The sequence below is a fragment of the Dromiciops gliroides genome, chromosome 5, assembly GCF_019393635.1.
Source record: "Dromiciops gliroides isolate mDroGli1 chromosome 5, mDroGli1.pri, whole genome shotgun sequence".
Taxonomy (NCBI): Eukaryota; Metazoa; Chordata; class Mammalia; order Microbiotheria; family Microbiotheriidae; genus Dromiciops; species Dromiciops gliroides.
The window spans coordinates 172,296,235-172,324,162 of NC_057865.1; the positions used below are offsets into that span (position 1 = coordinate 172,296,235).

The 27,928-nt window shown below is 40.8% G+C and overlaps 1 protein-coding gene across 1 annotated transcript in view; it reads left to right on the top strand.

Moving 5' to 3' along the window:
* The window catches only part of ITIH5 (inter-alpha-trypsin inhibitor heavy chain 5), a 93,822-nt gene extending 70,889 nt beyond the window's left edge, over positions 1-22,933 (top strand). The window contains exons 9-14 of the mRNA XM_043967941.1: positions 2,252-2,561; positions 6,896-7,458; positions 9,090-9,143; positions 17,844-17,960; positions 19,845-20,222; positions 22,159-22,933. Coding sequence (XP_043823876.1) covers positions 2,252-2,561; positions 6,896-7,458; positions 9,090-9,143; positions 17,844-17,960; positions 19,845-20,222; positions 22,159-22,457 — 1,721 coding nt within the window. The 3' untranslated portion in view covers positions 22,458-22,933. The remainder of the gene's footprint in view (positions 1-2,251; positions 2,562-6,895; positions 7,459-9,089; positions 9,144-17,843; positions 17,961-19,844; positions 20,223-22,158) is intronic.
* Positions 22,934-27,928: the final 4,995 nt, after the last annotated feature.

A 27,928-nucleotide genomic window follows, 5' to 3' on the forward strand; every position in this document is an offset into this window, starting at 1 on the left:
TCTGCTCACCTCCAGTCTTCACAACCTTAACTGACTTTCAGACATCTCAAACTTTATGGGGCTTAAAGAGAGAGAAAAGTCTTTGAAACTGCCATTTTGGGGGATGAGACAAGAAAACAATAACAGCTGAATAAGGTCACCAGATTTCAGTGACCTTATTCTCCATATGGCGTTCAATGTCAGACTTCATGTGGTGTATACCATAAATTTATAGTAGCTAAAATTCTCAGGAATTTCTCCAAGAACTTTCTCCTGGGCACAAGAATGGGAAAAAACCCACAGTGGCAGGGCTTATCCAGGGCTGAAAAGTAGTAAGTCAGGAATAGAAGTTCAGAAGACTAAAGGATTCTGGGCAGGTGGCTAGGGAATCCATGAAGTGACTGGCCATGGGGCCAAGGTTGGATATAAAAGCAAGGGAAATGGCAAAAGATAGAATTAGAAAATTGGGAATGTTCTAGGGATCAGAGATTGTAAAGCAGGTGAAAAGAAGACTCAATGTGGCATGCAGTAGGAGAGGTAAAATAATAGGAGATTGTATATGGAAAGTAGAATTGTCAATACTTCCAAAATCTTGGAAATAGTGTATTTCTATGTGATAATGAGGTGCTGATAGGTTGCTAAAGAAAGGTAGAGAATAGGTTTCCTAGGATTGACATTAAGTTATACCACTATAAAGTTGGAAAGTTAATCAGTATGAACATTGAAATCCCCAGGGGTGATCTTGGGTCACTCACACCACCGGTTCTATTCCAAGCTCACCTAAAAATGAGCTCTCTCTTTTCCTGCATGATGAGGAAATTAGATTTATTGTTCCTGTGGTATTCCATAGAGGTATCTTCATTAGCTTCCCTAGGGATGGGCTGAGAAATGGATGCCACAGACAAGATTTGAGAAGTTTGATTGCATTTGTATCTCTAGCATCTAGATCTGGAAACAGGAGACAAGAAATGCTTGATTAGTTAATTGGCACATCCAGATCTTGCTAAGTAGATTCTGCCCTTCAATTTTTCACTTTTCTTTATGTCTCCTTCTTCTACAAAACATAGTGTAGGTCATTAAGGCTGACCTTTATAGAATAACCAACTTTTGAAAAATGGAGAGTTGGGAGGCCAAATTGTGAGGTTAGTCAGTGGCTTGACTTAAGTGCCTCCAATTTCTCTGTTCTGTTCTCTTTATGTTCCACCCTTAGATAATTCTTCTCTTCCATCTCTAGCATCTACAGCACGGGCCCTGGAGTCAGGAGTATCTGAATTCAAATCCGTCCTCAGACACTTAACACTTACTAGCTGTGTGACCCTAGGCAAGTCACTTAACCCCAATTGCCTCACTAAAAAAAAAAAAACAAAAAAAACAAAACTAAACTAAAACTAACCATCTCTAGCATCTAGTTTCTATCAAAAGCAGTATGCAGAAAAGGATATAAAATAAATTTATACTATAGTGTAAAAGATAGATAACCATCCAAAGTGTTACCTTTGTCAGAGAGATCTGTGTTGTTAACAAGTATGAAAACTAAAGGAATGAAGCTTATATCAGAACGTCAGGTAGGGGGAGAGGTATGTTTTGGGATATGAGGGTCTTCCTGATGCCTCTGAAACTTTAGCACAAAGTTGTTCCCTGCACCAATCATCACAGGAGGCCAGTTTGAGCCATACCCTGTTAAATTTCAATCATTCATTCATTGGTTATCTACTTCTTGGACTTGACATAGTGAGATTTAATTCCAGTTTGCCTGCCCCCCTGCCAGGCAACTCACAACTAAATTCTCTGCCCCATCATCAACTAGCTATTGCTTAAGGCAGTGCTTTTTAATCTTTTTGGCCTCAGGACCCCTTTACAAACTTAAAAGTTATTGGGGGTACCAAAGAGTTTTTGTTTGTGTGGGTTTTATCTACTGATATTTGTCATATTAGAAATTAAAACTGATAAATTTAAAAATATTTATTAATTAACTTAAAAGAACAATAACACTTTACTCTTTTTTTTTAAGGTAATTGGGGTTAAGTGACTTGCCTAGGGTCACACAGCTAGTTAAGTGTTAAGTGTCTGAGGCTGGATTTGAACTCAGGTCCTCCTGAATCCAGGGCCGGTGCTCTACCCACTGCGCCACCTAGCTGCCCCCGGCCTCAGACACTTGACACTTACTAGCTGTGTGACCCTGGGCAAGTCACTTAACCCCCATTGCCTTAAAAAAAAAAGAAAAGATAAGCCAAAGGCTTGGCTGATACCATTTTGGTGCATGCATCCACAGGTACAGACATCAACGGGGCTCTCCAGAAAGGCATCCAACTGCTTAATGACCACATAGCTGACAATGACATTGACTCCAGGAGTGTTTCTCTGATTGTCTTCCTGACTGATGGGAAGGCCACCGTGGGAGAGACTCAGTCAAGTAAGATCCTCAGCAACACGAAAGAAACTGCCCAAGGTCGAGTCTGCATCTTCACCATAGGCATTGGAAATGATGTAGACTTCAAACTGCTGGAGAAGCTATCGCTTGAGAACTGCGGCATGACACGGCGGGTGCAGGAGGAGGACAATGCTAAGGAACAGCTGATTGGGTCAGTTTCCTACTTCCTTCTGTATGATGGGAATGCAAGGAGGGCAAGGGGCATTGATCAGGCATGGATTGAGGGCTTGGATCTGATGAGCACCTGACTGGAGATTAGAACACCTGACTGGACTAGACTTTGGGGCCTGCTAGAAATTCTAGTTCCATAAGAAAATTTAGACTTTTCAAAATTTTAACTTATCTCTTCTTTATTCCCTGCCCCTGACCCCAAAACACTTTGAGACAGGTAGGTCAAAGATTGTCTCTGTTTTACATATGAGGGTAGTAAAGACAAACAATCAAGAAACAAAAAAATGAAAAGACATAATAATATAACAAAAATAAGAAGAAAGACATACATTTTTTATTAACTTTTTTTTTGGTGGGGCAATGGGGGTTAGGTGACTTGCCCAGGGTCACACAGCTACTAAGTGTCAAGTGTCTGAGGCTAGATTTGAACTCAGGTGCTTTATCCACTGTGCCACCTAGCTGCCCCCAAGACATAATTTTTTTAAAATTTATTTTCCCTATCATAAAACTCCTAGTTTGTAGGAGAAAGGAAAGTATGACTCTGGTCTTTTCTGCTTTTCCTTGAGAGATAATTTTGTTGAAGATAGCTTAGCATGGTGTATAGAGATCTGGCTTTTGAGTCAAGAAGATGTGGGTTCAGGTTCTGCAATAATATAGACTGGTTATATGATCCTGAGCAAGTCACCTAAATTGTCAATGTCCTGGGCATTTAGACTCTAAGACTATGAGTTGCCCTGGGCCAACTCTCTATTGTTCTAGGAAGTCTCTCTGAGTAGTAAGAAATTGCTTTAATGAACTTACATTTTACTGAGGCAAGACATATGTTCACAGAAACATAAATACAAGATATATACCAAATAAATACGAAGGGATTTAGGGTGCAGGGCACTAATAACCAAGGGAATCAGGAAAGTACTTTTGAAGAAGGTGACCTTTGAGTTGAGAATTGAAGAAAGCTAAGGGTTATAAGGAAAAGATGAAGAAAAAGTACATTACAGGTATGATGGACAGACAGTCTGTGCAAGAGATAAAATCTCATATATGGACAACAGCAAGTAGACTAGTTTGGCTGAAATTTAGAGCATGAGGGGGATTAATATATAAGCAGCCCAGAAAAATAATTTGGAGCCATATTATGAAGGGCTCCTGAAAACTGAGGAGTTTGTATTTTATGGTAGGAGTGATAGGGAGTCAATGAAGCTTCTGGAGCAGGGAAGTGACATGGTCAGACCTTTGTTTTAAGAATGTTAACTTGGGCAGCTAGGTGGTGCAGTGGATAGAGCACCAGCCCTGGATTCAAGAGGACCTGAGTTCAAATCAGGCCTCAGACACTTGACACTTAACTAGCTGTGGGACCCTGGGCAAGTCACTTAACCCCCAACTGCCTCACTAAAAAAGAAAAAGAAAAAAGAAAAAAAAGAATGTTAACTTGTCAGCTGTGTGGAAAACGGACTGGAGAGAGGAGAAAAGAAATTCAGGGAGAACAATTAGGAAGCATTGCAATAGTTCAAAAAAGAGGTCTGAAGGGTCTTGGCTATGTGAATGATAGGAGGGAGTAGATGACAGAGACATTGGGGAGGGAGAATTGGTTAAGACTTAGTAATTGATTAGATATGGTAGGTGATGGAGAAGATAGAGATTGAGAACAACCATAACATTGAGAACATGAGTGACTGAAAGAATAGTGGTACTCTCAAGCTAAATTGATAAATTAGAAGGAGGGAATCCGTTTAGGGGGAAAGCTAATGAGTTCTATTTTGGATATGTTGAGATGCTTCTTGGACATCTGGGGGGACATGTCCAGAATGCTATTGTGGAGGCAGAATGAGAACTCAGAAAGGAGATGAGGTCTGGATTTGTAGATCTGGCAGTGATTTGCAATGGGCTGATGGTTGAATTCACAGGAGTTGATGAGATCACCAGGAGAGTGATTACTTTTCTCAATGATTGATATAGGTCCCAGCTATTAGTAGGCCTGGTGGTCTGAAAGGCACTGATATTCCCAAGGCTCTTGGGTTCAGGGTTCTGGGCTAGCTCCACAGGGGTCTGAGGGGAGAGGGTGGTCAAGGTGATGGTGGTATTTTGACTTGCCTGGCACATGCTTCCTCTCCCTCAGAATGCTTTGTTGCTATAGTTCACTTGTTTGCCCTGTTGGTGGTTGGTCAAGAAGGATAAGGACTGAGAAAAGTCCATCAAATATAGCACTAAAGAGATCCTTGGTGGCCATGGAGAGAGAGCATTTTGGTTGAGTGTTGGGGGTAGAAACCAAATTGCTTGGGATTGAGAAGTGAGTAGGAGGTGAGACAGTACAGTCAATAAATAAAACCAGCTTTTTCCTAGAAGTTTGTCTGATGGGGGGAGGGGGAGATATCAGATAATGGCTTGAGAGAATGGGAGGGTCAAGTGAAGGTTTTGTTTTGTTTTGTTTTGTTTTTTTCTCAAGGGGGAAATCTGGACATGTATGTAGGCAATAGGGAAGGAGCCAGTGAATGCAGATGTTAAAAATTAGAGATGGGTGGTGGTGAATGACAGTCCCATTTCAAGGGGCAAGCTCCCAGAGAATACAGGAAGAAATGGGAACAAAGGCACAAACAGAGATGTTTTAGCATCATTTAAGAGGGTCTGGGTTTGTCTTATTAGCAATATGACCTTGGGTAAATTGAGTCTTTCTGACCCTTGGTTGGTTTCCTTATCAGTAATATGGAGATGGCAATGCTTGGACTACTGTTCAGGGTCATTGTGAATATTAGTGTGGTCAAGGATGTTATAGTGTGAGTGTTACAAGGGTTAAGTTTGTTGGAAAGACTGGAGTGAGTTCATAGGCATGGGAAAACAGTCTCCAGGGTAAGGAGATTTACCATTTGCCTTGAGACCTTTGCTACTTTGATAGAATTGACTGGTGAAAAGACAGCAACCTGGGCTATTTCTAGCACCTTTTCCTCATAAGAAAAGAGAAATATTTTTTCCAGCAATTTAAAAAAATTATGAACTTGACAAATATCTACATGAATATTTCCTTTTACAAAGAACTTAAAAAAGAATGTTACATAGGAAACCGTGAATTTGGTTTTATATGGATTTTTATATATGTTTTATATGGATTTTTATGTACTAAATTTAACGTAGGAATGGTAATTCAATCCAGTTATGGTAGTGCCTTCTGAATTTCCTTCTGCTCCCTTAGATGCATTTTATAAATATTTCATTGACATTCTTTTCTTTCTTTCTTTTTAAAAAGTCACCATCATTCTCCCTCTTCTTTCCCACCAAAGTCTCCCCACTGAAAAGAAAAGCCCTGTCTTGTAGCAAATAAATACAATTGAGCAAAGGAAATTCACACATTGATCACATCTGATAATGAATGCATCATTCTGCACCTACAGTCTATCACCTCTCTTCAAAGAGGTGAGAAACATGATTCATTCTCTTTCAGGAGTCAGGGTTGATCACTCCATTGATTAGAGTTCTTTAAGTCTTTCAAATTTTTTTCCCTTTACAGTGTTGTACCCATTGTATATAAATTGTTCCGCTGGTTCTGCTCACTTCCCTCTGCATCAATTCATATAAGTCTTACCACTTTTCTTTAAATTGGTCTCTTTTTGTTTTTTTCTTATGGAGGAAGGTAAGCATGGTGGTTAAGGGGACTGGAACATCATGTACTCTGAGGAATGGTTAAAGGAATTGGGGATTGTTTAAGCTGGAAGATATAGGATGGAGATCTGGTATACACACTGCCTTTTAATATTTGAAAGGTTGTCATGTAGCAGAAGGCTGGGACATTCTGTGTGGCACTAAAGGGCAGAACTAGAGTCAGTGGACAGATGTTACAGAAAGGCAGGTTTTACTTCAAAAAGAGGAAGAACATTCTAACAAATAGAAAAGCCCAACAGTGGAATTGTGCAACTCTCTGTCAGTGTAGGTGTTTAAGTGCCAGCTGGTGTGTAAGACACTCGGCCCTGGTACAATCAAGTGATTAATCTGATTAAAAAAAGAAAGCAAAGCTCAATGAATTTGGAGCCAGAGAACTTCCATTTAAATCTTGTCTCTTTGGTTTGCCCTTTGTGTGTCTGGGTCTTATCTTCATTTGTAAAATGAGAACAGGGTTAGATGTCTTCTAAGTTTCTTTTGAACCCAACATCGATGATTCTGTGGTACTGCAGAGGGCATTTGTGCTTCAAGCAGAGAGACTAGATGAAATCTATTTATTACCTTTTGACCGGAAGGGTTGTATTTGTATTAAATAGTTCCATTCTCTTGGCTGTGTTTACTCTCAAGATTAGGACCTTAATCTCCATCTGTGCTATTCTATTCCAGGTTCTACGATGAGATCAGAACACCTCTACTCTCTGATATCCGAATTGATTATCCACCTGACTCTGTTGAGCATGTTACCCAAACTCTTTTCCCTAATTACTTCAATGGGTCTGAAATCATCATCGCTGGGAAGCTGGTTGACAGACAGTTGGACAATCTACATGTCGAAGTCACTGCCAGCAATAGTAAGAAATTTGTGGTCCTGAAGACAGATGTTCCTGTTGCGTTCCACAGCACAGAGAATGATGTCACAGGGATTTCCCCTCCAAAGGGCCAAGATGCTGACCGAAACTACGTTGAGCGGCTCTGGAGTTACCTTACCATCAAGGAGCTGCTGACTTCATGGTTGAAGAGTGATGATGAACAGGAGAAAGAACGTTTGATGGAGAGGGCTCGGGATCTTGCAGTGAATTACCATTTTCTCACCCCTTTTACTTCCTTGAAGGTGAAGGAGTTGGCACCTGAGGTTACTCAAATGGCAACGAAAGAAGTCTATGGCAGTTCTGCAGCCATGGGTCCAGAGACAGTTGTGCAAAGCTTGCATGGAAAGAACACGCCACCAGGTAATGAGATCCTAATAGCCATTTTTAGAAATTGTTTACTTAGAATTTCTGCTTTCCTTTTAGAGTTGTTTCTGTAAGAGCCTAGATTTGTTTCCCTTTCCCCTCCACTCTCCATTAGATTCGACTTAGCTTAAGTTTAGCTCAAGTTATTCAAACAAAGTATAAAGTTTCTGCACTTTGGCTATGTCAGGCTATAACTACTGCAAGGTGTTAGAAAAAGTTACATTTGGCTTTGAAGAGAAACTCACCCCATTATTATTTGACATATCAATAGCACCTTGTATTTTCAAAAACATCAATGTTAGATTAAATTGTGTTCCTGAGGAGTGTGTGTGTGTGTGTGTGTGTGTGTGTGTGTGTGTTTCCTACAAATACAAGAAGAAAAGTCAAAGACCTGGAATTCTTAGAACATTTTCCTTTCATTTGTTGTATTATAACTCAAAGTTGATCAATAAATTAAGAATTTATTAAGGCTCCTACTGGGTGCTAGTCATTGTGTCAGGCACTGGAGACACAAAGATAAAACCAAAACAGCCCCTGGCCCCAAAGAACTTGTGTTCTTTTTTTTTAGAATGAACATGGAAGTTCCTTACTTAAGTTTGTAGCAGAAAAGAAGAATAATTTAAAGAAATATTTGAACCCAGTTGTATAAAGAACATTATTTCGTGCCATTGAGGCCATGTGACAGATCCAGGGAAAATTACTTTTGTGAATGACATTGTTATTATAGCCCCATGACAGTGACCCAGATCTCACTGGCTTCAAGAGGGATAAGACTCAGATGCTACAATATCCAGAGGACCAAAGACAGAAATGAGAAAATAAGCTAATCGATTTCTCTAAGGAATATTTTTGAATAATATTTTCACGAAGTATCAATTGGTGCTTAAAATAATCTTCATTTCTTTAAAGCCATGATGATTTTGTTGGGTTTCTCTGGGAAATACAACTCACTGAGGCCCATGAATCATCAAAGCATTCATCTCAATTGGATAATCCCTTTCCTTTCTATTCAGTTTTCTTTCAGCCAGAATCATATTGGCCAGGGACCATGTGGAAAGAAGTCCAAGAGAGTGAGGTGGAGAAAAATATTGTTAACTTGAGGGGTGCAAAGGGTTTAGATAACGTATTAGAAGTTCGTCATCTTTAATTTCTGAGAATTAACACATAGCTTTATGAGGTGAGACATAACCAAAATACAATTGAAAATTTTTATTAATCCAAAAAAACAGAAATAAAATATTCATCGGCAAGATTTTCAGTTGTTCTTCATTGTCCTTATCACTTCTGCCGCACTCTTTGTGCATACACTCTGTGTTGTATGTATTTAATTGATTATTAGATAGTCCATATATGGCAGACCATGTTTTCCTAACATGCATAATTCACTGAAATAAAAAAATAACATTTGCTGTATAGAAAAATCCAATAATGAACATTAAGACTCTACATTTTAAACTTCAGTATATATCATCTGAGGCAGAGTTCTTTGGGTAATTTTTCACTTCCAAGTGCTTCAAATGTGCATGAAAATTGACTCCTGGTCTCCACATTTTACTTTTTTTCCTCCTGCTCCTAATCTCATATTCTATACATTTTAATGATGGCTGCTCCATTTTTCTCCTTTTTAGAACCTGATTCCAAGAAACAGTACAACCCAAGAATTAAAATCTCCAAAACATCAGGTATGGAAAAATAATACAAGTGTGGATGGATTAATTGAGGTAAATGACTTTTTCCCCTTTGGTTGGGTCTGTCTAACTGATGGTGAGTAACTAGTTACTTCTTAAAGTCCATCCAAATATTCTCTTGTAGTGTGGGACATCAGGGATCCCCTTCACTTGGCCAAGACCAATAGCTGTGAAATCAATGCCAAGCATCATCATTATGTCATTGCACTGAAGCTTGGGAGATAACACAGCAAATGAAGAATTTGCAGGAACAAGACCCTACACAAGAACAGATTGATAACAGGGGTGCATTTCCATAAGTGTGCTAGCTTTAAAAGTGAAATTGTTTTAGGCCCTTGAACTAGGCATGATTCCAGCCTTTAGTCTTAGAGATAGCTCTGAAATGAGCTTTGCATATCTTTGGCCTCAGAGGGGAAGGCTATACCAAAATGTCAAAAAGCTCTCTTTTGCAAACTTCCCAAGTTTATAAAAAACACCAGATGGAATGACAACAGAAAGCCTAAGGTTTTTTTCCCCTCAAGAAGTTAAAATCTTTCACCCCTAAATCTCTATTATTGCTTTCCTGATTATACTATCCACTGAGTAATTCATAAGGCTAAGTGAAGTTCTCTATGTGAGATATGGGGTTTGGGAAAACAGATACTACTCAGCTTCCAACTGGCATGATCTAATTCCTTTGAGCACACACATGCCTTATTAAGTGGTTGCAAATCTCTTTTGGATGTTGCATGAAACTTAATGATCTGCAGATTTCCCCATCTGGAGTAAACAGCATCATTTCCTATAAAGTATTTAGGGGAATTTGGGTAAAAAGGATGTTTTATAAATAATTAGAAAACCTTTCACTATCTGACTCAGATATTATATTACCATAGCCAAGAAAAGCAGAAACATTAGTGAGAACTTTCACCCTTCAGGTTTCAGTTTCACCATGTATAAAAGACTTTGTCTTTACATATACATACACACAAGCACAATACATATGTACAGGTATACATACACATACCTACACACATGCACACACATACATGAACACACATGCACGCATATGTACATGTACATATACACATACATATGCAGGACTTTTTTTTTCAAGAAACTCAGAGTCAAGCACAGTATATTTTGCCAGATTCTCCTAGTGCATATTTTTTTTTTTTTGGTGAGGCAATGGGGGTTAAGTGTCTTGCCCAGGGTCACACAGCTAGTAAGTGTTAAATGTCTGAAGTCAGATTTGAACTCAGGTCCTCCTGAATCCAGAGCCAGTACTCTATCCACTGTGCCACCTAGCTGCCCCATCCCAGTGCATTTTTGAGTAATATTGGTGAGGTTCTGGGTGTAGGGTAGTGAAAATCAAATCCATCAGACAGCAAACATTTATTTAGTGTGCACTGTGCTAAGTGCTTAACATATTGAAAAGTAAAAAATAATAGACTCTGTTCTCAAGTTTACATTCTAATCAGGGAGACAACACATATAAAATGAGTGCATAAAAGATATATGCAGAGGAGCTGGAAGATAGGGGAAGTCACTAGTAGCTGGCAGCAGGTGGAGGTGGCAGGGTGGGGAGGGGAGAAGGTGGTATTTGGGCTGAGTTGAAGGAAACCAGAGATCCTAAGAGGGGAAAATGAGGAGTGGGAGCATTCCAGGCATGGGGGATAGACAGTGTAAAGGCACAGAGATGGAAGGTATAGTGGGGGGATGATTGAGAGAGTGACATGATCTACACATTGAAGAAATCATTGGGGCAGCTAGGTGGCACAGTGGATAGAGCACCGGCCCTGGATTCAGGAGTACCTGAGTTCAAATCTGGCCTCAGACACTTAACACTTATTAGCTGTGTGACCCTGGGCAAGTCATTTAACCCTCATTGCCCCACAAAAAAAAAAAAAGAAAAAAGAAAGAAAGAAACCATCGGTTATGTGTGCAGAGAATAGACTTGAGTGAGGAGAGACTTGAGACAAGGAGATTATTGTGATTGTCCAGGTAAGAGGTGACGAGGGCCTGAACTAGAGGGATATGTGTGAGTAGATAGAAGGGAATGCATATGAGATGTTTTCAGGACAGAAATGACAAGATTTTGTGACTAATAATCAGACACATAAGGTAAGTGAGAGTAAAGAGTTGAGGATGATATTGACTGTGTGATCCTAAGAGACTAGGGGATGGTAGTGACCTCAATGATAACAGGAAAATTCAGAAGAGAGTTAGGCTTTGGGGAAAGGATCCTGTTTTAGACATGTTAAGTTTGAGAGATATGTGGGACATGTAATTTGAAATGTCAGTAAACAGTGGATGTTGTGGGACTAAAGCCAGGAAAGAGATTAGAGCCTGATGTATGGGAATTGCACAGAGACAGAACCCAAGGTTGCCAATGAGATTATCAATTGAGAAAGTGTAGAGAGTAAAGAGAAGAGGACCCAGGACAGAGCCCTGGAGGGTACCTATACTTCTTAGGCAGAGCACGAATGAAAATAACAGCAAGGAGACTGAAAAAGAGGGATCAGACATGTAGGAAGAGAAACAGGAAAGATCAGCGTCAAGATAACCCAGAGAGGAAAGAGTATGATAAACAGTGTCAGAGGGAGCAGAGAAGTGAAGAAGGATGAGAAAAGGTCATTAGGTTTGGCAATTAAGAGATCACTGGTAATTTTAGAGAGGGCAATTCAGCTGAATGGTGAGTTGGAAGCCATATTGCAATAGATTTAGAAGAGAGTAAGAGGGACTAAATAGTAAATGGATTTTTAAAATTTACCTGAGGAGAGATCTAAGATGATAGCTGAGAGTAGAATAAAGGGATGGTTTGGTTTTTTTTAAGGACAGAAGAGAGAAAGTGTTGCTTGTAGGAAGAGAGAAGGAGGCAAGAGGTAGGTAGAGATTGAAATTCAAGAGGGAGAGTGGAGAAGATAGTGGGGGAAATCTGCTAGAGAAGATGAGATGGGATCAAGTGAACTTGTAGGGGGCTTGGCCTTGATAAAGAGAAGGGTCATCACCACTTTATCAAAGTCTGGAGTAAAGAAGATAGTGGTGGATGATGTGAGGGGAATATGAGATAAGAAGGGGAGAAGAGGTACCTTGTATGATATGGTTTCAGGGTTTTTTTGGGGGGGGAATTATGAGGGGGCAGGTAAGAGGTTCAGGTAAGAGAGTGTTGTGGGAGATTTGAGGAGAGAAGTTTGGAACAGCTGCTGTGGTGAGTGGATAGAGAATTGATTAGGGAGAAGTAGAAGGATTGCCTTGCTGTGGTAAGGGCCCAGTAAATATTCAGTAACATAAATTTTAGTAGAACCATGTCAACACAGTTTTCAGACTTCCTCCAGCTCCCTTCAGCAGCTTGTGTTTAGAAGTGATGGAGGTAGATGGTGGGTATTATATCTAGTGTTGGTGTTTGGTAAGACATTATTGGTGACAAGACAAGGGGGCAAGGGACTTCAGAGTAGAAGATAATATTGCATTGAGCTGGTTTACTAAGGGACAGATACTGACCAGCCTCAGAGTCTGGAGCCCTGGGTTTTAAAGGTCCTGGCTTCACCATTGATTGACGTGACTGTCAGTGAGTCACTTCTCTGTATCTATTTCTTAATCTATAAAATAAGGGGACTGGAAAAAATGTGTTTTAAGGTTTCTTCTAGAGCTAACATTCTGTAACTTTCTGTTAGTACAATCTACATGAAGAGACACTGATTAACCTAAAGGGCAGGAAGACCGATTCCACCCCTCTCCACTGCTTAAGACCCTCCAAAGGGGAAGGTGGTCAGGCCCACCTAACTCAGTTAATAAATAACTAATTAGGGAGAACTAAGTAAACATTATTATTTGGTATAATTCTCAGGAAAAAAAATTGGACTGTAAGTCAAGAGACTTATGTATGGAATGAGTAAGAACTCAGTACTAGAAGGACTTACTTGACCTTGTATACAAAGATGTAGGGCTCAGACCATGAGCTTCTTATTGCAAAATTCAGACTTAAATTGAAAAAAGTAAGGAAAACCATTAGACCATATAGGTATGACCTTAATAAGCATCCCTTATGAATATGAAGTAGAAGTGAAGGATAGATTTAAGGGATTGGATCTGGTAGATAAAGTGCCTGAAGAGCTATGACAAAGGTTCATAATATTGTTCTGGAGGCAGCAACAAAAAAACCTCTTAAAGAAGAAGCAAAATGGCTTTCTGGTGAGGTTTACAAATAGCTAAGGAAAGAAGTAAATCAAAAAGTAAAGGAGAAAGAAGAATATATACCCAACCAAATGCAGAATTCCAGAGAATAGCAAGGAAAGATAATGATTTCTTAAATGAGCAATAAAAAAAATAAAATAAAAGGAAACAACAGAGTGGAAAGTCAAGGGATCTCTTCAAGAAAATTAAAGATATAAAGGGAATGTTTCATGCAAAAATGGGCAGATAAAAGACAAAAATGGTAAAGACTTAACAGAAGCAGAAGAGATTAAGAACTGGCAAGAATACACAAAAAACTATACAAGAAAGATCTTAAAATCACTGATAATCACAATGATGTAGTTACTGATCAAAAGCCAGACATCCTGGAGAATGAAGTCAAGTGGGCCTTAGGAAGCATTTCTAACAATAAGGCTAATGGAAGTGATAGAATTCTAGCTGAGCTGTTTAAAATCCTAAAAGATGATACTGTTAAAGTGTTGCATTCAATATGCCAGCAAATTTGAAAAACTCACAGGGGCCATTGGGTTGGAAAAGATCGGTTTACAGTCCAGTCCTAAGGAAGGGCAATGCCCAGGAATGTTCAAATTACTGAAAAACTGCACTCATTTCACATGCCAGAAAATTATGCTTAAGATTCTGCAAGCTAGGCTTCAAAAGTATGTGAAACAAGAAATACCAGAAGAGCAGGCTGTTTTGTTTTGTTTTGTTTTTTGTTGTTGTTGTTTTTTTGGTGAGGCAATTGGGGTTAAGTGACTTGCCCAGGGTCACATAGCTAGCAAGTGTCAAATGTCTGAGGCTGGATTTGAACTCAGGTCCTCCTGAATCCAGGGCTGGTTCTTTTTCCACTTTGCCACCTAGCTGCCCCTAGAGCAGGCTGGGTTTTGATGAGGCAGAGGAAGTAGAGACCAAATTGCCAACAGTAGCTCAATTATGGAGAAAGAAAGGGAGGTCCATAAAAGCATTGCCTTCTGCTTCACTACACCAAAGCCTTTGACTATGGGGATCACAACAAAATGTGACTAGTCTTGAAAGAGATAGGAGTACCAGGTCATCTTACTTGTCTTCTGAGGAACCTGTATATGGGTCAGGAAGCAACTTTTAGAACTAAATATGGAAAAACTGATTGGTTTAAGGTTGGAAAAGAAGTGCAATGAGGCTGTATATTGTCACCCTATTGAACATATGCAGAGTATATCCTGTGAAATGCCAGGCTATATGAATCAAAAGCTGGAATTAAGGTTCCCTGGAGAAATATCAACAGTCTCAGATATGCCTCTGATTTCAGGAAGCAAAGAGGAATTAAGAAGCATCTTGATGGGGGTGAAAGAGGAGAATGTAAAAGCTGGCTTCAAGTGTAACATTAAAAAAAAAAACCCAAACCTAAGATCTTCTCAAGTGGTCCCATCACTTCCTTGCAAATAGAGGGAGAAGAAATGAAAGTAGTGTAAACTTTTATATTTTTTCAATCAAAGATCACTGTAGATGGTAACTGCAGCCATGAAATTAAAAGATGCTAGTTCCTTGGTAGGAAAGCAATGGCAAATCTGGACAGCATACTAAAAAGCAGAGACATCGCCTTGCTAACAAAGATCCATATAGGCAAGCAGTGTTTTTTTTCAGTAGCAATGTATGGCTGTGAGAGTTGCACTATAAGGAAAGCTGAGTGCCACAGAATCAACGTTTTGGAGAAGGCTTCTGAGAGTCCATTAGACAGCAAGGAGTTCAAATCAGTTAATACTTGGGGCAGCTAGATGGCGCAGTGGAGAAAGCACCGGCCCTGGATTCAGAGAACCTGAGTTCAAATACGGCTTCAGACACTTGACACTTACTAGCTGTGTGACCCTGGGCAAGTCACTTAACTCATGTTGCCCCACGAATTTTTTATCAGTTAATACTTAAAGAAATTCAGGCTATTCACTGGAAGTTGACCTTCACTGGAAGGTCAGCTGCTGAAGCAAAAGCTTACATACTTTGGCCACATAATGAGAAAATGGGACTCATTGGAAAAGACCTTGATGTTGGGAAGGATTGAAGGCAAAAGGAGAAAGGGGACAGCACAGGATGGGATAGATAGATATGTCAGGGAAACATAGAACATGAACTTGTACAGACTTTGAGAATTAGCGGAAGATAGAAAGGCCCGGCATGCTATCATTCACGGGGTCACACAGAGTTGGACATGACTAAATGGCTGAACAACACCACAAGGACGTAAGTGAAAGGCACTGTGGTGGAGAGTTGGCTATGGGAGTCAAGAAGACCTGACTTCAAGTTGTTCCTTTGATACATGTTGGCTGTGTGACTGAGCAAGTCACGTAACCTCTCAGTGCCAACTGGCACTTCTTTCCATTGTAGAGCAGATGCTGCTTGGTGTTGGTAAAGGGAGTTTTCCCATTGGGAGTTTCCTTTGCCAATGAAATCACAGGTCTGGTTCTAAACAAAATGTCTCACTTTAAGGTTTACAAAGAGGTCTCATTTAATCATCACAATAACCCTGTGAGAAAGGTGTTATGATTCTCATTGTACCTCACAAGATTTCTTGGGCTTGACCTGCAAGACGTCTTTTAAGGACCTCCCCTTAAACCTAGATAACTGTGACCTTCATGGACTGGCCAACAATAGGTCACAGCCTAGGCCTCATTTGGCCATTGTCTGGCCTCTTGATGGTTGAGTGGTCCTAAATAGAAATTGTATCTCCTTTGGCCAGAAACCCCAAGGGTCTTCTCCCCCCTACCCCATCTATTTTTTTGTGTGTGGAACAATGAGGGTTAAGTGACTTGCCCAGGGTCACACAGCTAGTAAGTGCCAAGTTTCTGAGGCTGGATTTGAACATCTATCTATATCTATTATTATTTTCACTAGGTAAAAGAGGTTTTTCTTTGCCTCCTTTCTTACCTAGCCTTAATAACTGATGAGCATCACCTCAGGCAAACTGAGACCTGGGAAAGGCCTTAGTTTTAAGAGGCCAAGGCCTCTCATGGCATCCAGGGCCATCTCTAGTCGTCCTGATGTATATCTTGCTTCTGAACCCAGATGGCTCTGGAGGAGAGAGTGAGGTTGGTGACTTTGCCCATCTTCCCTCACTTAAATCCGATTCAGTTGAAGTCATGAATTAGCTCCCTATGTGATGGCCCTCTTTAGAGAACAAAGAACAAAGAACAACAACAACAACAGTAAGAAGACTGAAGCAGAGAGAGGCCGAGTTGCTCAGAGTCACACAGCTGCTAAGAGTGTGAGGCAGTATTTGAATTCCGGTCTTCCTAACTCCAAGTCCGGCATTCTCCCCATCATTCTAGCCACCTAGATGCGCAGTTGACAATTATATCATGTTTCAAGCTTTTTAAAGTACTTCACCATGCTTTATCCCACTTGACTTATCCGAGGTGATCATGTAAAGTTTACTTTTCTCCGTTTAATACACGATGATAACTAGCTAGCATGTATGTAGCACTTTAAGATGTGTCAAGTGCTTTACAGTGATCTCATTTTCTCCTCACAACAACCCTGGGAAGGAGGTGCTATGATCATCCCCATTTTACAGATAAGAAAACTAAGGCAGACAGTGTTTAAGTGACTTGCCCATGGTCACACAGCTAGCAAGTATCTAAAAGTAGAGAACAGAGCAGCTCATAGGGGGAAAACTGGGTTTTAAACCCATGTCTCCTAATTCCAAGTTCAACACCCATTTCATCTGAAACCCATCATTTTACAGGTGAAGAAACTGTGATTAGGAAGAGTGAGTGATTTTCTCAAAGTTACAGAGGTAATAAGTGACCAGGGTAAGATTTGAAACCAGGTCCTTTAACTCAAAAGCTTCCTGGGGTGGGTGGAGGGAGAGGCAGGTATTCAGTAACACTTTTAAAAATAAGCAAATTTGGGGCAGCTAGGTGGTGCAGTGGATAGAGCACCGGCCCTGGAGTCAGGAGTACCTGAGTTCAAATCCGGCCTCAGACACTTAACACTTACTAGCTGTGTAACCCTAGGCAAGTCACTTAACCCCAATTGCCTCACTAAAAAACAAAAACAAAAAAAAACAAAACAGAACAAACAAAAAAAATAAGCAAATTTATGTTGTCAGTTTCAACCTACACTGTTTCTCTGCCCCTCCCCCTCCCTCTGACCGTTGGAAGTGAAATCAGAAAGAAAATTAGAAAAACTATTGAAAAAGAAGAGGCAGCTAGATTACTCAATGGATAGAGTGATGGGCCTGGAATCTGGAAGACCTGAGTTCAAATCTGGCCTCACACACTCACTAGCTGTGAGACTCTGAAGAAGTCACAACTTCTGTTTGTCTTAATCCACTGGAGAAGGAAATGGCAAACCACTCCAGTATCTTTATCAAGAAAAACCCATGAACAGTATGGTCCACAGGCTCATGAAGAGTCAGACACAATTGCACAACAGCTGAAAAAGAAGCAGTGTGTAGGGCCCTCCCTACTTCATCCCACAGCCTTCTCTTATACAATCAAACTCAGTATCGGGCTTAAGTTTTCTTCTCTTTTCTTACTCTGTTAGCGGATGGAGATCCTCATTTTGTGGTGGACTTCCCCTTGAGCAAGCTCACCGTCTGTTTTAACATCGATGGGAACCCTGGGGACATCCTCAGACTTGTCTCTGATCATATGGACTCTGGTAAGCTCCATCCTGGCTGGTGGAATTAAAGGAAAGGGAGGGTGGAGGGACTCATGCACTCTGCCATCACTGTGAGGATCCAGATATCTACACCTGCCATTTCCAGAGGCTGAGAAGTTAAAGGGCTTGGAGTTCCAGCCCCCCAATTGCATCCTTCTTTGTGTAAATTCAGCATGGTAGCATCAGGCATATGCCTCATTTCTAAAAAAAAAAATTTATTATGAATATAACAACCATCAGCAGAAACAAACATTGAAATATACAAAAAATGAACAAGAAGGAGCATGGTGTAGGAAACCATGAACTTCTGTTTATATATAGCTTTTTGTGATGTATGTATTAAAGGAGAGCAGTGACAGCGTGGTGTCATGATAGACAGTTGACTTCAAAGCTAGGAAACCCTGTCTCTTATATAAAGTGGCTTTGTGATCATGGGCTAGTCACTTCTCAGTGCTGTAGGTCAATGGTGGCAAACTCAAATAGAGGGTACCCAACAACTAGGGGCTGCCAGGAAGGGCTACATGAAGGAGATGGCATCTGAAATGGTACCTGAGTCGTCCTTCCCTGCAATGGCTAAGAAGCTGCTTTGGGACAGGAAGATTAATTAGGGAGAGTGGGGCTCTATTATATGGCAGTGGTCTCTAATGACTGTTACCTTTAGCTGGAGATAAGAACCCATTTCAGTAGGTATTGTTTCATTAGAAATTAAGATGAGGCCACCATTTGTATGACAGTGAACCAAGCAGTATGAAAATCTCCATCTTTGTTTGAGAGAACTTCATTCGGTCATAGGATATTAGCATTGGAAAGGGACCTCAGAATTTATCTAGGTCAGAGCATATTTAACTTTGCCCACTTGGGACCCCTTTTTTGCCTGAAGAATTTTTTATGTGACCCCAGGTATACAGGTATGTAAAATTGGCATATGTAATTTTTCACTATTGCCAATTTTTTGTGACCCCCACATTCAGTTATGTGACCACATATGGAGTTGAAACCCAGTTTTTAAGAAGCTTTGATCTAGGCCAGTCTCCTCATTTTGTAGATGAGGAAACTGAGGTCCAGAGAGGTCAGGTGATTTGTCCAGTCTCACAGGTGGTAGAGGCAAGATTCAAACCAAGGTTCTCTCACTCCAAACCCAATGCTCATTTTACTATACAATACCCAATCTGAAAAAAGATATTAATATCTTTTGTTTTTACATCACCTTCATTTCAAAATATATCCCTCCCTTCCTCCCTACCACAGAGAGCTGCCTCTTGTAGGATTTTAGCAAAACTAAGCAACACTTCAGCTGAATCTGAGTGTTTAAAATATTTCTTACCCATTGGCCCCTTCTCTCCAATGAGCTGAGGGAGACGCCTCTTCTCAACTCTTCTCCAGGGTCAAGCTTGATTATTATGACTCCTCACTGTTCAAGCTTTGTTGTTGTTGTTTCCATTTATCATGTAGCTGTTTGTAGATTATCTTCCTGGTTCTGTTTATTTTTCTCTGCAAAGTTAAAAAAAATCTGTTTATATCAATTTTTCTATGCCCACTCTTTGAAAGCCACAGTAGTGATATCCCAAGATGGCTAGTTAGGGCTGTGAAAGTGGAAGATTCTAATCAGAGGCACGCAGGATACCCTATCAATCCTTGAGTCATGGGGTAAGAGGTGCAATGGGGGTCCAAGGAGCTAAGGCCAAGGGTCTCCATGTCTTGTCAATGTCTGGTTACCACCAGGTGGTTGTTGGTGGCCAATTGTAAGTAGGATACTGACTATTCTGTTCATGGACAAAAGGATCGTGGGTTGGTATCATTATGGTAGTGATTGTGGCTTCTTTGTTTTGAGAATGGAATAATTTACCTAAGCACCATTTTATTTTTCCTTCCTCCCCTCTTCAGGTGTCACAGTGAATGGAGAATTAATCGGGGCCCCAGCTCCTCCGACTGGCCACAAGAAGTATCGGACTTACTTCCGAACCATCACCATCCTCATCAATAAGCCAGAGAGATCTTACTTGGAAATCACACCAAATAGGATTGTCTTGGATGGTGGGGACAGGTTGGTCCTCCCTTGCAACCAAAGTGTAGTAGTGGGGAGCTGGGGGCTGGAGTTGTCTGTCTCTGCCAACGCTAACGTCACAGTGACCATCCAGGGCACAATTACTTTTGTCATCCTTATTCACCTCTACAAAAATCCAGCTCCTTACCAGCGAAACCATCTTGGCTTCTACATCTCCAATAGCAAAGGACTCTCAGACAATTGTCATGGACTTTTAGGTAAGGGTGTGTGTGTGTGTGTGTGTGTGTGTGTGGGCATTCTGTTTGTACTGGGTTTCAGGAGGCGAACATGTAAATGTTTTAACTTGAGGTTGATGCTTCTGACTTTTTTCTCTTCTCCCATCCCTTTCCCCCTCTTCCTTCTTATCCTCTCTTCTCCCTTACCCCTCATGCCTCTCTCCTTCCCTCCTATTTCTTTTCCTCTCCCACCATCCCCTCTCCTTACTTCCCTTTCCTTTTTCTTCCCTCCGCTTTTCATTTCATTGGTACAGGTAACTCCTTGTGAAGAAATATTCTCCACTAAGGTAGAAGAAGCTGCTGTTCATAGTCAGAAGAGTTGACTGAAAAGTTAAATGATTTGCCCATGGTCACAGAGTCGGTAGGAGTCAAGAGGCAAGACTCAAACCCAGGTCTTCTTGTCTATAGGACCAGTTCTCTATCCACTAGGTGGTGCAGTGGATGGGGCACTAGGACTAGAGTCAGGAAAACCTGAGTTCAAATCACTAGTTGTGTGAGCCTGGGCAAATAGTTCAATTTCTTTCTGCCTTAGTTTCCTCAACGGTAAAATGGGGATAGTAACAGCACCTACCTCTCAGGTTTCTTGTGAGATTCAAATGAGATAATATTTGTAAAGGATTCAGCACAGGGCTTGCCACATAGTAAGAGCTTAATAAATTCTAGTTTCTTCTCCTCACCCCCCACTATGATTCCTGGCTTTAGTTTCATTGGTTATAGAAAATTTAATACAAATATTTTCATATAAAATATGTAAGCGTGGATTCCTAGTCAGACTGCATAAAGACTTGGAATGGGACTAGACTGAAGAAGTGAAAGGTTCTGTTTTCTTGCCTCTCCTAGAGGGGTACTAATGAAATTCAGGCCACACCTGTGTTAGTAGGAACTCACAGCACTCTTCTTGCTTCATTATTGACCAAGCCAATTCCCATAGCTCTCTTGCCCCAAATTAGCAGCAAGATGTTGTGCCAGAGCTAGGTTTAGAAAGCAGGATTTCCTGGTATTTAAACCTGAGCATTTTAGCAATGTCTTGTTTATCAAGAATTAATTCTGTTGTGGATTGTGGTCTAGAACCCTGCTTAACTAGAAGAATTCTGACGATGAATAATATCAAAGTGAATTGACTGCTTCCTCTTTCTCACCTTCCCAGTCTCTTGCACACACATTCAGTGCCTCTGCATTCTAAGGGGACCTTGGGACTAGGTTACCTAAAAGACCTAACCGTACTTTCCAGTTACCTCTGCCTCATTCTCACTTTGCTTAGGGGACTTTGGCAGGGTTGGTGGATCTCCATAGAGTGGATCTGGATCTCAATGTTAAGATAATAGGCTGTTTGGAAGGGAAAGGAAAGACTTCTGAGAGGAGTCAAAGAAAAGGATCATAGATCTAGATCTTGAAAGAACCTTAGAAGATAGGAATCAAGAACTTCAAGAACTGAGGCATAAGGGGCAGCTAGGGTGGTGCAGTGGATAAATACCAGCCCTGGATTCAGGAGGACCTGAGTTCAAATCCAACCTCAGACACTTGACACTTACTAGCTGTGTGAGCCTGGGCAAGTCACTTAACCCCCATTGTCCCGCAAAAAAACAAAAATAAAAAACAAAACAAAACAAAAACAACAACAAAAAAGAACTGAGGCATAGAGACATTCAGTGATTTTTTTTCAGGATCATGTAACTAGTAAGGAGCTGAGATAGGATTTGAATCCTGGTTTCCTAACTTCAGGTTCAATAACCAATCCACTATCCCATGTTGCCTCTCCAAATCTTAGACTGTGATCATTTTCAAGTTTCCCAGTGATGTTGTGGCATTTACTCACTATAACAAATGTTCAGTTAACCCAGACTAGAGCCAAATATTACCATATCTGTGTCAATTGGGTTTGATCCACATCTGGCTATTATTTTTTTTCCTCTTGCAGGACAATTCCTGAACCAGGAGCCTAAGCTAACAAAAGAGCCAGTTGGCTCAGGCTCCAGCTGGAACCATACTGAGGCTTCAGTCTCCCAGGAAAACCTAAGCTCTGAAACCATCCTAAAAGTGAAAGGGCACCGGGTTCCAGTGGTCTGGAAACAGAGGAAGATCTACAATGGACAAGAGCAGATAGATTGCTGGTTTGCCAGAAATTCGGCCAAGCTTATTGACGGAGAGTACAAGGATTACTTAGCCTCTCATCCTTTTGATACAGAGACTACTTTTGGGGTAGGAGCATCCCAATGACTGTAGGACATGCCAGCCTTCAAAATAAGAACACATGGTAGGGAAATGATCTTTGAAGCTATCTTAATGTATGCAGCTCTTCATACCACATCCCTGAGCAACTCAGCAACTCTCTACAAATGTCAAGCTGGCCAAAGGGTAGGGAGGGGAAGTTTGGGTCAACAAGTTACTTTCCTTCCTTCTTTCCCTTTTTGGCTTTTCCCTTCCCTGCCCTGCCCACAGGGGAGAAAGAGATGATGGAACTAAGTGCTAGAAGCAAGTGAAATCTTGACCTTGCTCTAACCAAGTTCCACCAGACTTCTGTGAATCTCAACACCTGCCACAAATTAAGCAACTCCTTTGTGATGCAGATTGGTTGACTCCCAACCTTGCCTTGGATGTGAAAATAGTTTGGCTGGGTCTGCAACTTTGCCTTTTGCCTCACTCCAATGCTTGTCGAGCTCTTCTAAGTCTTTTGGATGCATGGCTAGCTCTTTGCATGGGGGTGGGAGGGAGGGGGCACCTCTAGCCTGTCTGGGGATATAGGTCCTAAAAATAGCACATGGGTTTGATAATGGCCAACAACTATTATCCCTTCCGAAAGTCTCCTCTGTGGTATCAACTCACCTTTTAAAAATTTAGCTTAATTGGGGTTTTTTTTTGGTTCATAGTAGGAATTGACATGAGATCAATCCCTCTGCATCTAAAATCTTATTAGCTGGATTTGTAAATAACTGGACTTTGTTTATTGATACTTTCCTATTTATTTAGTTATGCTAAGTCCGTCCGTAAAGAAGAAAATAACAAACATCATGTGTATTTGAACTAGTCTGCTTGGAATGCTGAGAATCTGGCCAGCTGTGTGTTAAGTCACTTACAAAGCCCTAGGAAATCTCTAGTTTACTCTCATAGATTTTGGATGATTTTTTTTTTTTTTTGCAGTGAAAGGTTATTTAAGAGATGATGAACTGAATTGTCCCAAGTGGAATTGGGGTGTGGCTGGGGAAGGGGCTGGCTTAGATTCAGAACAGAATGACCCTAGCTGGCAAGCTAGCTGTAGGGGATTAACTAGCACGTTTCCAGGAAGAGGAGAGCATACACTTACCAAACCTGAAAAGAATGCCACCATCTCAGAGTTGTACAGGACAAGGAGTCAGAAATCACCATGTGAGTGAAGTTTGATTTTTTTTTTTCAGACCTTGGCTAAACCTATGTCACAAATGGAAAAGGGAAGGGTACAGGTATAGGGGGCTAGGAGTGGGAATAACCCCCCACAAATGGTGTCCATTTAATTTTTAAACATTCCATCTGAAGGCAAATTGCATTATTAAAGGGGAATGACCTTGACAGTGGATAGGAAGCTTTATCATTCCTCTTTTCCAAATATCTCTCCACTTTTGCTTTGCTGTTCCTCATTCCTGTCTTTTAAGTGAAACAAGCCTACATCAGAGCCGGTGAGGAAAGTTGCCGGGGAAGTAGACAGATGTAGGGTATGGAGCCAAAGAGAAGAGAGGTGCCAGAAGTTTTCAGCCAAAGAAATATTTTGTTTTGACGAGGGCAGTATTAAAAGGCCAAGTGTTAACCTCAGGAGAGGTTGCTTATGTTAGGATCGCCGCCAAACTAGCCCTCGCATGAAATGTGAACAGCTCCAGCATTTGGGGAGAAATCAGAATGAAAAAAATTGTTTGTTGTGTTTACCTTCCCTTGAGAAACATCAGGAATAGCCAAATGTCATCCACGTGTTACAGTCAGATCCAGACAGCTTCAGAGGAAGTAGGTTAGGTCATGTCACTTTACTGTCTAATTTCTCTAACTTTTCGTAAATTGTCAACCTTTGTCCTCAATAACAGATGGCCAAGAATAATGGATCTCCTGAATTGTCAGTGATATCCTTTATCCTGCTCCTATTTGTTCTCTTTCTTTCCTTCTCTCTCTCTCTCTCTCTCTCTCTCTCTCTCTCTCTCTCTCTCTCTCTCTCTCCCCTCTCTCCCTGTCCCTGTCCCTGTCCCTGTCCCTCTCTCCCCCTTTCTCCCCCCTCTCCCTCCCCCTTTCTCCCCCTTCCCTCTCCTTCCATCTCTCTCTCCACCACTCCCCCTCCCCATTCTCTTTCTCTCTCCCTCAGTTCTTTCTCAAAATAGCTTAATACTTTGAGACAATAGGCACAGAGACAACTAGTCTAGACTCCAAGGAGATTGTTATACATTTTGGCGCTCACTGTAGCATAAGCCAGAACCTAGAAGTCACTGGGCAGGCTCTTGATGGTTCTTTTCTCTTACTCTATCTATATGTTAGTGCCCAATAGAGCCAAGTCGAACTCAGCCTATTTAAAGTATTCAACAAAATTCAGAATGACGACTTTAGATTAAGAGAAGGATTTCCTGACTTTGAGATTCTTTAAAGGTGGAAAGAGGCAATCCCTTTATGACCATTTTCTCCCAAAGTGGCTTTTCATCTTTAAATTCATTTGCCTATGCCCTTTCTAGATGTCCCAGAGGCAGCATGAGTACTGGATGGGATGAACTTTTAAGCCAGGTAATACTAGGTTCAAGATCTCCCTCTGGCACTTGACTGTGTGACCTCTGGTACATGCCTTAACCTCTCAGTGGTCTAGGAAGCTCTGGTACTATATAAATTGTACAAAAGGTGCTACCTGCAATGGTGGAGGGAATTCTCTCTTCCTGAAGTTCCCTTACAAATACAAACTACAGATATAGGCCTTATCTCTTAGACTCTACAAGTTCAGGGTGGTCCAAAAATCACAAAGGGGTTTCAATATTTAATAACTCCTTCATTTTTTATTTTTAATATATAACATCAAAGCATCATATATAGTATCTATAAAGGAAATGAATTTACATTACATATGAAAAATCAAATCTTATAAATGGTGAAAAATAAAAGATAATTTTCAAAAAGTTATTAAAACATCATGACTTTTGGCCCATCCTGTAAAATAAGAACTTAACTGAAGGCTTTGCACATGGGCTCCATTATTGGAGAGACAGGAAGAAGGAACAGCCAAAGCCTTTAGATTCTAATAATGCTGGAACCAAAACCTTAGAACTCAGCCCTCTTTATGCCTTCTTCCCCTCTTCTGGGGGGCTTAGAACAACACTATCCCTATTCCTCCCAGAACTCATTCTGCTGCATGAACACGTTCTTACTTAGTCCATAAAGTAACCATCTGCTGGGATTTTTCAATGCCTCCTTAAGATTGTTTAAAATTACTGCTCCCAGAGGTCCCTGATTAGCCTTCCTTACATCTTTGTACCTTTGGCATACCTAGACTTCAGACAAGTGTGGGATTCACTGATGCATATTTTCTTCTGGAGCTTTGGGAATGAGTGGGGTATGCAATTGGCTTTGATCAGAAATGCATTCTAATTTTCTAATCTTGCTACTTCTCTTTAAGTGACTAAAAAGGGATATGTACAAAGATGATTTTCCTGGACCACTTGGTGCTTTTAAGAACTAGATTTAGAGTTATACTGCCTGGTTGGAATTCTAAGGATTATGCCACCACTTTTTGACCTTGGGCAAGTACCTAACCTTTCTGTGCTTCAGTTTGATCATCTGCAAAATGAGCGGGTGGGTCAAATGATTACTAAATTCCCTTCCAGCTCTAAAGGGCTATCATTATAATAGTGGTTAAGAATCTGCAATAATCTCTTTTCCCTCTTTTATTCCATTTCTCTCGTGCACAATGGGAAAAGCTGGTTGGAGGTCTGTATGCACTCTGTGACTGGAAAGTTAAACTAGCCAGTGATTTGACCTACGACCTTAGCCGTGCTTGTATCATACTCTAAGCAATTATAAGCATTTATTAGGTACCTACTTACCATAGAACAGTATACTAGGCACTGGGCATACAAAGACCCTAATGAAATCATCTCTGCTATCAAGGAGGAGTGACATTCTTTTAGAGGAAGACGTGAACCCAAACCAAATGAATTAACTAACCAGATACCTATTACCTAAAGTGAGATTTGTAACAGCTCTCTCCATCAGTGGGAATATTCTGAAGTCACCAAAAGTTCCGCTGTCTGTACTTGGTGTTTATAGTAAGTTAGGAAGGAGGAGTAATGGGGCTGCTGTGTGAATTCGTCCACTTGACAACACTCTTTCAGGTCTCCCTGAAGCATGTTTTGGTATTCTTCATTGGGACAGTTCCTGGCAAAGGGTTTCTTTAGATTTGCACTTTTCTTATTGGGAAGTTCTGTTGAAGGGACTTCTTCATGCACTCAGTGCATGAGGGTATGAATGAACAAGAACTTTAGAGTCTTAAAGGGTTTTTTTCCTGCTATCTTTTGCTTTTATATCACCCCTATATCTAAATATGTCTTCTTCCCCTCTTCAATAAGTCCTCCCTCACCACAAGCAAGCAAGCAAATAAATAAAAGAAGAAAACATCAGTTCTATAAAACTAACCAACACAACAACTGGCTGTTGCAGTATATACACAGTGTTCTGTATCCACAGTTCCACACCTTGAAAAAGAGGAGAGGAAAGCACATCTCTTCTTCTAGAATAATTCTGGTCGTTACAGTTGCATAGAATTCAGCTTTGGGGGGGGGAGGGGTGCGGGGTTGGAACCGTAAAGGACAAGAAAAAGTGGCTTATGTAAAAATTTGAAACATATTGTCCCCTCCTTCATGGGATGAATGTACCAAGGAGAAGAATATGGAGAATTCAGGGAGGGCGCTGGAATACTCATTAGAACAAAAGGCAATTCCATTACAATTGTGTGCTATCTTTTTAACCTGTAAAATAAACTTATGCTAAATGACGTTGAGAATGCCATTTTTTCCCTTAACACAAGGCAGCTTCAGTCTACTGTGTAAGGCCAACTCAGCAACTGGCAAACGTTGATGGTGAGGATGCTAAGAGCAACAAATGTGGTTCAAGGAAAAGTTGGGTGTGGTAAAAGGTTTAGGTCTGAAGGGAGAGGAAAAAAGTATTTTAGTGCCCAGAAAGATCAAGTGCCTTGTGCTCACTAGAGATGAAACTTAAACCATTTCCAGCTGTGTGACCTTAAGGGCAGCCACTACCTGAATCTCAGAGAGAAAGTAGCTCAGGACATTAGCTTTCCAAACCCAAATGTAACTTGAGAAATGACTTCAGTCTTACAGGTGCTAGGGAGGCAATGGAAAGAACAATGACCTTCTAGTTGGAGGACAAGAGTTCAAATCCTGCTTCTGATACTCACTACATGTGTGACCTGGGACAAGTCACTTAACCTCCTTGCGCTTCAGTTTCCTTATTTGTAAAACGAGGGGGCTGGATTTAATGGTTTCTGGTGTCCCTTCTGGTTCTAGCTCTGGAGAGCTAGTGTATGTTGATTAATGCGGAGTTGGAATGGGCTTTCCTTCACTGCTTCCAAGAATACTTGTTAGTCTGAATTGAATACTGACTGTATCCTGATGGGTAAATTAGGTGACTGCTAGCCCAATTTCCTTCACATTTTTCAAATAAAATGTGCCTTCTGGCTAAGC